At 43.0% G+C, this 13,577-nt stretch overlaps 1 protein-coding gene across 4 annotated transcripts in view; it reads left to right on the plus strand.

Moving 5' to 3' along the window:
- POLR3E (RNA polymerase III subunit E) overlaps window positions 1–13,577 on the plus strand; it is a 28,362-nt gene that overhangs the window by 6,115 nt on the left and 8,670 nt on the right. For all 4 annotated transcript variants that reach the window (XR_010434707.1, XM_064673014.1, XM_064673015.1 and 1 more), the window contains 14 exons: window positions 69–146; window positions 1,676–1,791; window positions 2,068–2,150; window positions 2,840–2,947; window positions 3,402–3,451; window positions 3,748–3,867; window positions 4,422–4,507; window positions 5,523–5,567; window positions 5,652–5,743; window positions 6,482–6,602; window positions 8,133–8,214; window positions 10,588–10,647; window positions 11,610–11,767; window positions 12,057–12,121. Coding sequence is in view for 3 of the 4 variants with exons in the window: in XM_064673014.1 (XP_064529084.1) it covers window positions 69–146; window positions 1,676–1,791; window positions 2,068–2,150; window positions 2,840–2,947; window positions 3,402–3,451; window positions 3,748–3,867; window positions 4,422–4,507; window positions 5,523–5,567; window positions 5,652–5,743; window positions 6,482–6,602; window positions 8,133–8,214; window positions 10,588–10,647; window positions 11,610–11,767; window positions 12,057–12,121 (1,264 nt within the window). In the remaining variant the exon portion in view is untranslated. The remainder of the gene's footprint in view (window positions 1–68; window positions 147–1,675; window positions 1,792–2,067; window positions 2,151–2,839; window positions 2,948–3,401; window positions 3,452–3,747; window positions 3,868–4,421; window positions 4,508–5,522; window positions 5,568–5,651; window positions 5,744–6,481; window positions 6,603–8,132; window positions 8,215–10,587; window positions 10,648–11,609; window positions 11,768–12,056; window positions 12,122–13,577) is intronic.

Consider the following 13,577-nt stretch of genomic DNA (forward strand, 5'->3'; position numbering starts at 1 on the left):
AGTTAATTTCTGTGAAGTTCTTTGATCTTTAAATGAAGAGGGGTTCATGAAATGGATTTGTTTTCCAGTATCCCATTCGCCCAGCTTCCATGACGTACGATGATGTTACACATTTGTCAGCGAAGATAAAACCAAAGCAGCAAAAGGTTGGTCATCATTTGAGTCCAGTCTGTAAAAATTGTGTTATGTTGTGGAGAATGTACTTAAGGAAAGCATATTGTGCTGTTAAGCTGTGTTAACCATGCAACTACTTGCAGGACCAGATCTCTGTGCTTGGAGGTCTGGGGAGTCTTTATTGTGTCTGTGAGGTAGAGTTTAGAATAAGAGTAGTTTATAAGTCGTGATGGAAAAGCCACTGTTTTAATAGAAAATAGAATGATTCAAGGAAACGTAGTTACTAATGCTAATTCAGTTGGTAGATGCTTGTGTGAATACAGCTTTAAAAGTGAATACAGTTTAAAAGGTCTTTACAGTATTCAGAGAAGGGTTGAAGAATGATTGAGCCTTGGAGCCATGCTCTTGTCTTTCAGTGTCAGTGCAGGTCTTGATTGCTCTCTTGCCTGGCTGTGACTCATCAGGAGTCCTTTTGAAATCAGTGGGGTTTTGTATAGGTGGTGAAAGTACAGCCAAAGCCAGAGTGATTGCACTTGCTTGCAAATGTATCCCAGAACTGTGGCTATTATTTTAAAATGCCTTATTTAAAAACTGCAGCAATAGATGTCTGTGTTACTAGAATTTGGTTCTGGGAAATGATTAAGGAGAGTGCTTGGGTGAACTTTGGAGTTAGGATGCATGTTGTGTTCAGGAAGTCTTCTGTTAAACTTAGCAAACATTTGCATTGTAAGCATTGTGCAGGCCTTTGTAAATACACTGTCTCGTCCAGGGACTTGAAACTAGTTCAGTTTAGGAATAGCATAAAGGGGACGAAAAATAAGACAGTATCTGTGATGCACAAATTTATAAGGGCTTTGGCACTCCCTGAGGAAGACCATGTACTGTATTGTCATAGTATATAAATAAAAATGTGATGCAGGAAAATGCTTTTTTTTTGAACATTTGTCTAAAGTTTAAGGGAGGAAGTAGTTCTTGTAATTAAAGGCTTGGAGCTTGTTAGAGTGCTTTGACAAATGAAATCAGGAGTAACTATGGAGTCAGTACTAAGTGCTGCAGTCTCTGACTTAGCAGAAGCAAGGCCTTTGCATCTGAAGAGGACTGAGCTGCTTCATACTGCTTGGAACCCAAACTAGAAGGAAATACATCTTAAGGGAGGTTCTGAATGGATCCTCAGAGACGGGAAGGCTTGAAGGATGTTGCTTGTGCACTTGATCTGTACTGATAAGTAAACTAGACTGATAATATAGTGGCAGGTATCCAACAAAGTGAAGGTGTATTTCAAGGATGCCTAAAGAACTCTGTTTCTTCTGATCCTGTTCATTTACATGGGAGTTTATGTATCTCCAGCTTGTTGTTTAAATGTCCCCATCCTACAAAAACCCATATATATGCTGCTCAGCTCTCTGCATGAGATTTGCCCTGTGGATTTGAATGATGCTGCTCGTGTGTTTAAATTCACTGTAAACCTAGGGAAATGTTAGGAAGTGTGGGTTTGGGTTTTAATTGATGTATTTGGGGTTTTGCAATGGTAATGGGCTGTCTTACCTCTCATGTTCTTTAGGTTGAACTTGAAATGGCCATTGATACTTTGAATCCCAACTACTGTCGTAGCAAGGGAGAACAGATCGCTCTCAACGTGGATGGCACATGCACAGATGAAACAAGCACCTATTCCTCGTAGGTGTCCTCTTTGCCTTCCTTTCCTTTTTGTGGTGAGCACAGAAATCTGTATGTCCATCAGGACTTCAGGGAGAGCTGTACAAGTGGCTGTACAGTCATGGGGGCTGCTGTGAATTCTTAATTGCAAACAAAAATATGTGTGTGTGTGTATATATATATATATTTGCTGCAGTTATTGATAGTCCATTTTGAGATTTGGTGGTTTCAGACCTCTAACATCTGCATCCCTCATTGCCTGTGGAAGGCCATCTCACCACCCTCCTCTGTCTGCAGGAAGCTGATGGACAAACAAACTTTCTGCTCTTCCCAAGCTGCCAGCAACGTTTCCCGCTATGCAGCTGCTGTTTATAAAAAAGGTAAGTTGCTTTTGCTTAACCCTCACCTCAGTGAAACATGCTCATTTCAGGGTTAAGATAAGACCTGTTTGATCTTTCTGTCTTCAGCCTATGTTTTATGGAACTCAGTGTCCGAGGAGTCCTTGAGAAAGTCTAGCAAAATTGTAAATATTACATAAGAACACTGGGTTTGTAGATGCCTCCAGAATCTTAACAGTTCATGGTGGCCTGAAATAATACACATTTGTAGCATGAATTTATCATTGTTATTTATATTACTATCTTCATCTAATTTTGTCTGTCTCAGTTTCCTGTTCACAATTTTTGCTCCTCTTGACTGCCCGTGCCATCACAGAGTTTTGCTCTGGTGATCATCTGAGGTGACAATGTATAGGTTGTTTTCAGTGATGACTATTTTACAATTTTACCTGAACTACAGGTCAGGCCTGACCCAGAATGTGGCTCTCTACAAGATCTGTTTTCAACACAAAAAGAAAAATAACAGAAACAGCTCTTGGTCTTTCATACTCCTTTGAAATCCTGAGCACTGGATGAATTTTTCAGTTCAATCCCTTTTTACGTTTTACTGTATTAAATATTTATGCTCAATTGAAGCTGTGGCTTTACAGAGACAGGGAGATAATGAAAAGTGCTGTCACTGTGCACTGGAAAAAAAATCAATTTTAACCAACGTTAATTCTCTTTTTCAGGTGAACTTCACCTGACTCCACTACATGGAATTCTTCAGCTGAGGCCAAGCTTCACCTACTTGGACAAGGCTGATGCAAAACACCGAGAAAGAGAAGCTGCTAATGAAGGTAAATGCTGTACAAATTGTGTTTTCTTTTAGGAGGTGAGATACAAGTTCTCTTTATAATTTTACTCATAAGAGTCATTCTATTCTGAAGGTGTTTTTTTCTGGCAACGTACTGATTATTATGTTTTGCTGATCTTGTTTTCAGTGTAGCTGCCTAAATGCTTTTGTGGGTGTGTTGTGGGGGATTGGCAGAGGGATGGGAGGTGGTGGGTAGTGACAAAAGGTGGCAGGAACTGTGTCACTGCTGCTGTTGCAAAGCTCGTGGCAGCAGTGTCTCCCATCACAGGAGCAAGTGTGCTGCTGTCCTACATTGCATAGTTTGGCAAGCTGGGGTTGAGCCCATGGTTATGGAGCTCCCAGTGTCCTTTCTTCCTGCGTGGGCCCCCAGACAGTTCCAGCTTGGCTTTGGCTCTTTTATTGCAGGGGTGTGTTTATTCTGGTGTTTTTTTTGGCAGGTGGTGATTCATCCCAGGATGAAGCCGAAGATGATGTTAAACAAATTACTGTATGTCCACATTTTCCTTTTTATGATGGTTCAGGTAACAGTCACAAGACAGAATGACAATTCACACCCAAACAAAAGGACAGGAAACCTCAGTTAGTCCTGGTGACCCTGGGCTTGGGAGAGGGGAAGTGAGATGGACTCGCCCTTATTGCACAGGCATAAAGATGGCACATGGCACTGAAAGCAAGGGTTGGAGCTAGAGCCCCATGCTTGTTACTTATGTACAAATAAATAATGCAGGTGGGTTATTTTTCTGAGGGTTTTGGGGCTGTATTTAGTGATGCCCAAATCTCCAGGTACGATTCTCCCGCCCTGAGACCGAACAAGCTCGTCAGCGGCGTGTCCAGTCCTATGAGTTCCTGCAGAAGAGACAAGCAGAAGAGCACTGGGTTCATCTGCATTATTATGGCTTGAAGGTAGGTGTGTGCTGGCTTTGAGGAGGCTGCCTGGGCCCGAAGGCTCAGCCAAGTCAAGAACTGTTTTTAAATCTAGGCCTGTGGGAATCAGGGAATCTTCAAAAGATAATGAAGCCAGGAGAGACCCTGCAGTGCTCTGTACCCCCTCTGCTGGATAATGCTTTTGGGGTCTCCACACTGCAAAAGATTTAAGACCGAGAGTTGGACAGACATAAAGGGAAGTCTGAGTACAAAAATCATTCAGGCCTTGTATTACAAACTGGACTCTGTGAAAGACTTGGAGAGCCCAGTCAGTCGAGTGTGATAAATGCTATTTGTCTGACCCACATCCATGTCTGTCAGGAGGTTTCAAAGTCATGGCAACAGAAATGTTCCCACATCACATGAGCATTGTACAAGAAAGTGAAAGCAGAACGTCAGTTAGTGAGGTGGAACATTTGAATGGTGCAGTAGTGACAGGGGGGTCATAGTTTGGAATGAGAAATCCGGCTCTCTTGGCATTTTGTGTGTTTTCAGGATGTGATAATGACACTTGTTTTTCTCCGTGTCTCCAGGATAGCCGTTCGGAACATGAGCGCCAGTATTTATTTAGTCAAGGTCATGGCCTTGCTGAAAACACAGAATTAATTAAATCTCCCAGGTAATGGTTTTCCTACAGAAATTGCAGTCATTTGTTGGGGTTATTTGCAGAGTAATAAGCAGGTATATTCTTTAAAAGTCTGTTCTTTGTTAATTCTATGCATGATAAAAATTGAATTGTTTAAAAAAATAGAGAAAGAAACTAGTTTTCAACTCATTCAAGTTACTCTCTTTGTTTCCCTATACTCTGAGATTAAAACTTCTCCGTTTCACTTGGGGTTGTAGCTTCTTGTGTCTTATCACAACCCTGTGTTGTTGGCACTGCGAGTACTGCAGAGGAAAATGAAAACAAAAGCTCCTTCTGGTTCATATAAATTGATACTCTGAAGCCAGTAACTTCCACTGATAGCAAATCTCATAGAACTTTCTTTTGTGATTTGTGGAGACAACAGAAACTACTTGAAATGTGTTTGTGTCTTGGTGACTGCAGCTGTACAGGAACCTTCCTTCAATGCAGTCAGTGATTCCCTGTCATCTAATACAGCCATGGCCCAAGTAACAGTAAAGTTGCAGGCTCTGGCTCTGTTTAATGGTGTGGTTGTGTTTCTCTTAACATTTAACATCAGTGGATCAGTGGTAGGTGTTCTGAGGAGTCTTTTGGATCTGATTCTTTCCTCACAGACACTGGTAGTTAATTACTTGGGTGGGAGTTTTTGCTTGTTGTTGGTCTGATTCTCTGTCTACAGGGCTTCACATGATCCCTCAGATTCCTGTGTCAGAGCACCTGTGTTTAATGTATTTACTGTGCAGATCCTCTGTTTGAATAGCTCTGTCTACAGAAGAGCTGGGATTCTGACTCCCATTTATTTCATATCTTTGGGCAGAGGAATGTCAATAGCTTTTACTGGTATTGAGTTTACAGAGGAAGATGGGAGAGGAAAGGGGAGAGCTCTCTTCAGGCTGATGTTTGTTTTATAGAGTCACACAAGCAGGATTGCCCTAAGAGAGAAATTACTGTACTTAAACCTGGGAAGCCCAAGACAAGCATTTTAAGGATGTGTTTCCTTTTTTTCTAGTGAATATTTAATGATGCTGATGCCTCCAAGCGTAGAGGAAGAGAAGTAAGTGTTTGTACATAATGTTCAAAGTCCATATTGGCTGGATGCTCTTTTTCATGGGCTGCAAATCTGTTTGTTTATCTGCAGTGACAAACCAATGGCTCCAAGCAATGTGCTTTCTATGGCCCAGCTGAGAACTTTACCCCTTGCTGATCAGATTAAGATCCTGATGAAGAATGGTTTGTAGCTTTTGTAATACATTTGCTCTTTTTACTTTTTACTTGCTCTTGACTTTTAGTTGCCTCAGATAAGGTGCACTTCCCAGCATTACCAGTTTTGTTGCCTCATCAGACAGACTGTCTGGCTCTCTCATTCCCTGAAGAATCTAAATCCCAAGCCTTTCCTTAAGAAGAGCAGTGACAGTCGGTCTGACTGCTGATCTGTACCTTTGCGGGCAATTTACTCCTAGAAAAATTTCTAATTTGATGATACATTTCTGGATACACTTGTTTCAGCAGGTATCTCCTGGAATGTGGGGTCTGAGTGTGAACAACCTGCACTTTGGCACTTTCTGGCAAGTTTTCAGCAATGACACCTCATGAGTGTCATCTAGGAATTTTATTTTAAAGTCTCTTCAGAGTTACTGTCTGATAAGAACAAATCCTGAGGATTTTGCCTCAGGAGCTTCCTGTCTTGACAGGTACCTCTGTTTACAGCTATTGCCAAAAGCATAGATTTATCGTTTTTAATTATTATTTTGTTAATACATTAATTTGTGACCAGTTAAGCCAGCCAACTTCGATGCAACTCGAGCAGGTATTTTTAGAACAGAAAATGCCTTTAGCACAGGGAGGGACTTTTAGGTTTTTCCTAAGATAAAACCTTGACCATGAACGTCATAAATCGTAGTTGCTGGATCCATAAACCTGTGACTGTGCATTGAGAAGGCTCTGGGCCGGTGTGTGTTTGCCTTGCAGTGAAGGTGATGCCTTTCGCCAACCTGATGAGCCTGCTGGGCTCGGGCACGGACTCCACGGCAGTTCTGCGCTGCGTGCAGCAGGTGGCACTGCTGGTCCAGGGGAACTGGGTGGTGAAGAGGTAAGGCCGGGCTTTGTCCCTGGGCGGGGCCTGGGAAGAGGGTCGGGACAATGGGCTTTGTTAGCTCAGCCTCGTGTCCCGAAGCATCCCTGTTCTTACAGCTCTGCAAAGCCTTGGTTTCGTGTTTGCTGCTTTTAGTGCAGTCAGACGTTCAAAATTCAAGGGGTTCCTTAAAATGTTAAAGGATAACGCCTTAGTACCCACCCCAGCCAAAATTATGGCTGAGCAGTGATGTAGTCTGTGTTTGCATTTGAGTTATGTCAGGGGTTTGATCTTGTCTACACTGATGTTCTCTTGTGAGAGAGCTGCCCTGAATTGTTCCAGAGATTAGTGTCAAGTATAAATACAGAAAATGAAACCAGTGTCAGCTGTAGTATTTCTTAGCAAAATTCATTCAAATAAGGATGGGCTTTGTGCAGTTCCCTGGCTGTTCATCAATGGATACTGCTCCTATCAGCTGAAAACTATCCTCTAGAAGGCATTACCCCTTTAATAAATCAAGTGTAGGGGTACTGAGTGTACCACGTGGTTTGGATTCTGTATCATCCTCCCGTTTGTTAGGACAAAGCATCCTACTGGGAATTAAGTCAAAATGCAGTATGATTTTTTTTTTTTACCTGGGTGGAGCCCTGCATGCAGAGAATTAAAGTCTCTGGAATAGGTGTCTGTGTTAAGATGAGTGGCATCAGCTCCCAGTCCAAGTGTGCCAGCAGGATGTCTCAGCCATTGTGATACAGGCCTGGATTAGCAATGTGACCAGTTTTTACAGCAACCCTGCTGTCCCTCCAGCTGTTAAAAGAAGGAAGCTGGAAACAAGTTAAAAGCCAGTATATTAGCATTCAGATTGTTTTGAGGTTATAGCTGATTTTTTTCTGCTAGTCTGAGGAGGTTGTGTGTGTGCAGTGGATGTGGTGTTTGGGGTGGGCGGGCACAGAGCAGCACATGCACACATCAGAGAGGGGACTCATTTCTGTGGCCTGGGTAGGATCAAGATCGTGAACCTGGGTTGGATGAGGCTTTGGAGAGCATGACACATGTCATCCAGTTGGTCCTGCAAGCAGACAAGGACTTGGGGTAATGTTGATCTCGAGCAGGATGTTTTGTAGTATTGTTCTCTGAAGCCCTTGATTGCTGAGGAGGAAATAAAAAACTCATGCCTGTACATCAGCATTTTGGCTAAATGCTGCCTTCAAGGCTGTGTACCAGGTTAGCCTAAGCATTTCTTAAGATCATCCTGGTCTTGTTTACGCTGATCCAAAGGAGGCTTTGCAAGAACAAAGCAGAGCTTGTAGCTGTGTTGCACACACCTGTAGCCACAAGGCTGTACTTTGCTGGTATAAGCCTTTTTGCACAAGTGTAATTGCAGTGGTGTAATTACACCAATATTAATGCCTGTAATGAAAACCATGCTTTGGGTAAAGGTATAATTTAACAGCAGAACAGGGAGGGCATGTTTGTTATGTTAATCTTCACCAATGCCGTTTTTCTGGAGTACCTAGTAAGTAATCCCTCTTCCTTTTTAATTAACAGCGATGTCCTGTACCCGAAAGATACTTCTAGTCCCCATAGTGGAGTTCCTGCAGAAGTGCTCTGTAGAGGGAGAGACTTTGTTGTAAGTATAAGAGCATTTGTTGTTTTTGAAGGAAAACACAGGTGAATTTTGCCTGAGAGGCCAGTGTTGCAAAACTCTGCTGTCCTACTGCAGAAAGGTGTTTCCTCCACGGAAGTTATTTGTGCTTTAATCCTGAAGGTATTGTTACAAGTCTGTCATGGGAGTGTTGCTGTAGGCTGACATTGTGGCTGGCTGGCAGGTTCAGGTCATCTGTCATTAGCAGTATTCATCCCTCTCTAACACAAGCTGTAGAGCCACTATCACATTGCCCCCACAATGCAGGGCTTACAGAACAGCCAGGACCGGATAATAAAGTGCTTGTTTCTCCAGCTCTATTTCCGTGGGCACAGGACTCAGGAGGGCAGTGTGAGGGCTCAGGAGGGCAGTGTGGGTAAGCCTTGTGCTCCCTGAGCATGCACTGTTGATCTTTAAAAAGGACTTTATTCCTCAGAGCTGCTTATCAGTGAAAGGACTTTGTTCCCAGGCACCTTTTGTGAGCAGTAGCTGCACATGGAAGTCGAAATGAATACGGGTCTTGTAAACGCACACGTAACCACAGCAAAAAGGAACAACCTCTGCATTGTGTTTATTTTCTCTAACCATGGAAAGAATTAAGTTCCTAAGTGGTTCCTAAGTTCATAATCAGTTTATGGCTTCTGCACCATCAAATTGAATCTGATGAGTGCGTGGCTCTCATTTTTCTCAGTCAGACCTGACTGTTCCCCTTGTTTTCAGAATTTGTTCCTGAGATTTAGCTCTGAGCAGGAACGTGTTGTACAAGAGACTTTAAGTGTATTACAGTACTAGTGTGAGATCAAACTGATGGTGATTGAGACTGACTTTTGATTGTGTCTTGATGTCTGCCCAAGACACTGCCATATGGAGACCTGGATTCAGGTGTGACCCAGTGACATAAGTCTTTAGGACACAGCAGATTAGGTGACACGTCGTGCATAAAGTTCTAGGGACTAGAATTATTCTGCTCAGTTAAGTAAGCAGGAGTGTTTTAACATTTAAGATAAAAAGATAAGTTATTTTCATTTGAATTATGTCATATATACCTTGTGTGAGAAATGGATCTGTGTTGATCTTAAAGGCAGGTAATTTGCTGATTAGTGCTAGAACAAGGAAGTAGTTAAACTGTTAGAAAATAGAAAGCATCAATATTTCTGGCTTTCAGACAAGGTAAAATGTCTTGTAATAAGGCTCAGAAGTAGCACATAGCGCTTTATTGCATCTGTGGAGAAAATGTGTTCTAACTTAGAGTGAACTTTATATGCCTGAATATATTTGTGTAAAGTAATTAATAAGGTTAAAAAACATTTATGGCCAGTAGTGACTCTTAGTGTCCACCTGTTCAATGCTGTACTTTAGAGGGGAGGAAAAGTAATTTGTGTCTTATCTGAAAGCTTCTGTGTTTCCCCAGATTCTCACATCATAAATTCAGGGGACATGAGTACCCTTGGCCCTGGCTGAATGTAAAGGGCGTAATGAGAAGTGATTGCCTCAGAGCTGTTTGCAGGGACACTTGATAGATCTATTTCCTTTGGGCAGCAGCTTCTTGTGCTTTAAAAGAGAAATGCCCTGTGCCCTAAAGTGAGTGGGGTGGGTTTGTGAGAGAGCTCAGTCAGAGAGGAGGATGCAGAGATGACGTTGTAGGCAGGAAGAAATTGGCAGTAATGAGATTTGGAATTCTTAGCAACGTTGCTAATACACACAGACTGAAAGAGGTTGGAGTCTGTTTAAATAGAGACAGGAAGAAATTAAAGGTCGTATTCAGGCAGTCTTCTGCCCAACTCTCTCTCCTGTTAGCGTGCTCTCAGCAGCTGCCTCTCAGGGTGTTGGACTTCAGGAGCTGTTCTGCAGAGCACCAGCTTTCCCTAACTGGGGACAAGTGTGTGAGTGACAGGACATCTCAGTAGAGCTGTGAGTGACTGTGAGGGCATGGAAGAAGGGGCCTCTGCATTAACAGAAATGCATGAAGAGCTTCTCTAGGTTGATGCCGAGGTGTGTGGGAAGCTTAGCCTCAGATGTGCCTTCTGGAGTCCCAGCATCACTGCAGTGGGGGTTTCTTTTTGTTTTGAAGCTAAATGGAATTTGAGTTCAAGATATTCTTCATAGCTTTTGTAGTCGTGGGTTTACCAAGGCACACCATGGGCTCTGAAAACTTTTGATACTGTGTTCTTGGCCATTTGAGGACAGAAGGGGCCATAAAATTTTTCTTCTTTACCTGGCTGAGAATCACCTACTTCCACATTCTTGAAAGGAATGGGGGTTTTATTTTTCTGGTAACATTGAACAGGGTCATTACTAAGGTCAGTAAAGAACTGCTACATACAGTTCTGAGGTTTTTCTCCTTTGTTCCCTTCCTAGATGTGGAAGTTCACGCAGGACCGCTGGGTTGTGAGAAAGGAAGTAGCAGCAGTTACAAAAGTGAGTGTGGGGGGTTTTTTTTATTCCTAAATCACAAGTTGGTGATAAGTGTTGGGCATTGTGTGGGTGTTAGTAGTGGATGCTGCTCCAAGCCTTTGCTCAGGTTCCCAGTGCCAACACTGCTCTTCAGGCACACCTGCATTTTAACAGGTATAGTTACCTACTTTTTCTAGAAACATTCTGAGCAGCTCCCACAGTTACCACAGCTCCAAGACTGGCCTGGTTACTGAGCCACTGAAATGCATCATGTCCTCTTATCTGACAAAGTTCAAATTGAGCTGACTGATGGTGCACCAAAGCAGATGAGAGCTCGTGCAGCCCCTACTGGCTGCTGAGCTTTGGGTGTGTTAGAAAAGAGCAACTCTTCTGTTGGCATTTGCCAGTTGTCAGTAATGAATAAAAATTTTAAAGCAACTCAAGCACCTGAATATTCTGTTAAAAGTGGCAAATGGAAGAGAAACATTAAGTAAAAATGACAAACCCCAATTTCGTTAAAATGCAGTAAAATGATAAATCACAAGTCAATTTATGCACAGACCATCTATTTTTGGAATGTAAGATCTAGTGCTGCTTAAAAAGCTGGGCATGTGTAGGTGCAGCATATCTGGCCTGCAGCTCTAAAATAAGATTAACATTGTAGAATGTGCTTCTCTTCACCATCCAGTCTTTTCATCTCAGTTTGGAAACTCCCTTTTCATCGCAAAACATGCCATGGGCTATTTGACTCCAGGTGATTAATCACCACTCTCTCTGAAGTCCTGTGCTTTTAACAGTGTGTGAAAGTGTTGGTGCTGCAGAGAAGGATGAGTATCTCTGACTGAGCTGGGTGTGTGTCCATGGAGGTGCCTCACATAACACCAAATCAGCCCAGCTCTTCCTGTCTCATGGCACACTACCCATTGCTCCATATGTCCTATGTAAACTGACTTCCATATTATTTATGCTTTTTCCTTTTCTTTTAGCTTTGCCCAGAAGATGTGAAAGACTTCCTAGAGCACATGTCTGTGGCAAGAATAAACAAAGGTTGGGAGTTCATGCTCCCTTACGATGAAGACTTTGTTAAGAAGCATCCAGACATAGTTCAGAGGCAACATATGCTGTGGATGGGCATTCAGGCCAAGTAAATGACTTTCTGTGTTTTGGGGAATAAGCTAAAAACAGAGAACTGTCTAGTACAAAAAAGGTTTTGTAGACATCGATCAATAATTTGATCTGTATTGCCTTGAAGTTTCTCCCTCACAGGCCCCAGGCAGTGGTGTGGTGGGGGGTGTCACTGCATCATTCAAGTCATTCCTAGTTCTTGGCTCCCTGGAGAAATGGAATGTTCTAGTTAATGGCTAAAGCTGGCATGGCTGCATGCTGGCATAACAACTGAAACTGCCCTGGTATGTTGTGTCTTTGTCTTTCAGATTAGAAAAGGTCTATAACCTCTTAAAGGAGCACTTGGCACCAAAGAAACAAGAGGCACAATCAGGTAAATGGAATTCTGCTTGGATCATCTTGAAGCACATGCATCCATTCATATTCCTGAGCAATGTTTTGGAGTTCCTCTCTGGTTTTCAATGTGGTGGGGACTGGTCTTGTTTAATGCTTTTTCTTTCTTGCTGTTTCCTCTGGGTTATTTGAGGCAGATCTTGTTCTGTACTACCATCACTGGTGTTGGGGTGACACAAGCCTACATGTAACATCCTTGTAGCAGAGCAGGGAGGATTCCCTGGCGCTGGGGCTCCACTCTTTGACACTGTAAAATCAGCTGGTTCTGTTATCCACTTATTTAAGGCAGCCTGTGGGGTGTAAGCAGCTCCTGAAGAGAGGACAGACAGGGCCAATGCACAACTAACTCTCCCCTCTCAGTTTGCAGCCTAATGTGCATGAGATGATTTTTTGACTTCCCCTGATGTGCTCTGGGCTCTCTGGTGTGGCTGAGGGCGAGCAATTACTGAAGGATGTGTTTGGCAGGGACTGGAGGGAGGTGTGAAGCTGTCTCTGTTTGACATCCCTCTCCACTGTGGATGCCAGTGAGGATATTAAAGGAGCTGCTCCATAATCCTAAAAGATTGTGAAAACTTGAGATTCCAGAGAGTTTTAACTAGGTATTTGGCTCCTTGCCAGACACTGGAGCCAATGAGGAGTATAAGCAGAACTGACAAACGAGCATATGCATCCATTTCAATACCCGATGTCTGATCTGCTCGGAAGGATTAGGTGTTGGGTTATTTGGAGAGGATTAGCAGCCTAACAGCAGAGAAGATAACAGCATGTGTGCTGGGCATGCTTTTGCCTTGAACACAGCACTCCTTGCCTTGGCATTGAGACTGGATTCCTCTGCTGCCAATATGCCCCTTCCTTTCACCTTCGGATAACTGGGTGTGGAGAGAGAAGAGGTGCAGGATAACATGGGAAAGAACTCCCTCATGTTCCTTTCTCCCCATTATTGGGTAACAGTACTAAGAAGAGGGTCTCAGGCTCTCACACTGTGCACCTCATGCTAAAAGAGTGTTCAGGTTCACTGTTAACCCCTTCATGCTCCTCCCTGTACCTGTGGGACATTCAGTGCTGGCTCTGGCAGTGGCTGCAGCAGGGCCCACCAGCCACTAGAGAATCCTAAAAAAAAAAAGTTGTTGGACAAAGGCATTTGGGTCACATTTTGTGACAAATGTGTGAGCAGTCTGTATACTGTTTTCCTAAATTGTGGAAAAGGCCCTGGTGATCAAACAAGTGCACTTTATCTTTGCTTAAGGTTCCTTGACTGGAACACTCTTCCCCAAGCATTTGGCTTTAAAGAAACAAACACACACCCCTCCAAAAAAACCCCCACCAAAACCCCTCAAAACTAATGTAAGATTTAATCAACAGACTGGGGTTTATGCCTTAGATTTCATAAGCAGATGATGTTTCCTGGTTTTATTTCACCAAGAGTCTTTCAAAAA

This window comes from Pseudopipra pipra, chromosome 16 (genome assembly GCF_036250125.1).
Source record: "Pseudopipra pipra isolate bDixPip1 chromosome 16, bDixPip1.hap1, whole genome shotgun sequence".
Lineage (NCBI taxonomy): Eukaryota > Metazoa > Chordata > Aves > Passeriformes > Pipridae > Pseudopipra > Pseudopipra pipra.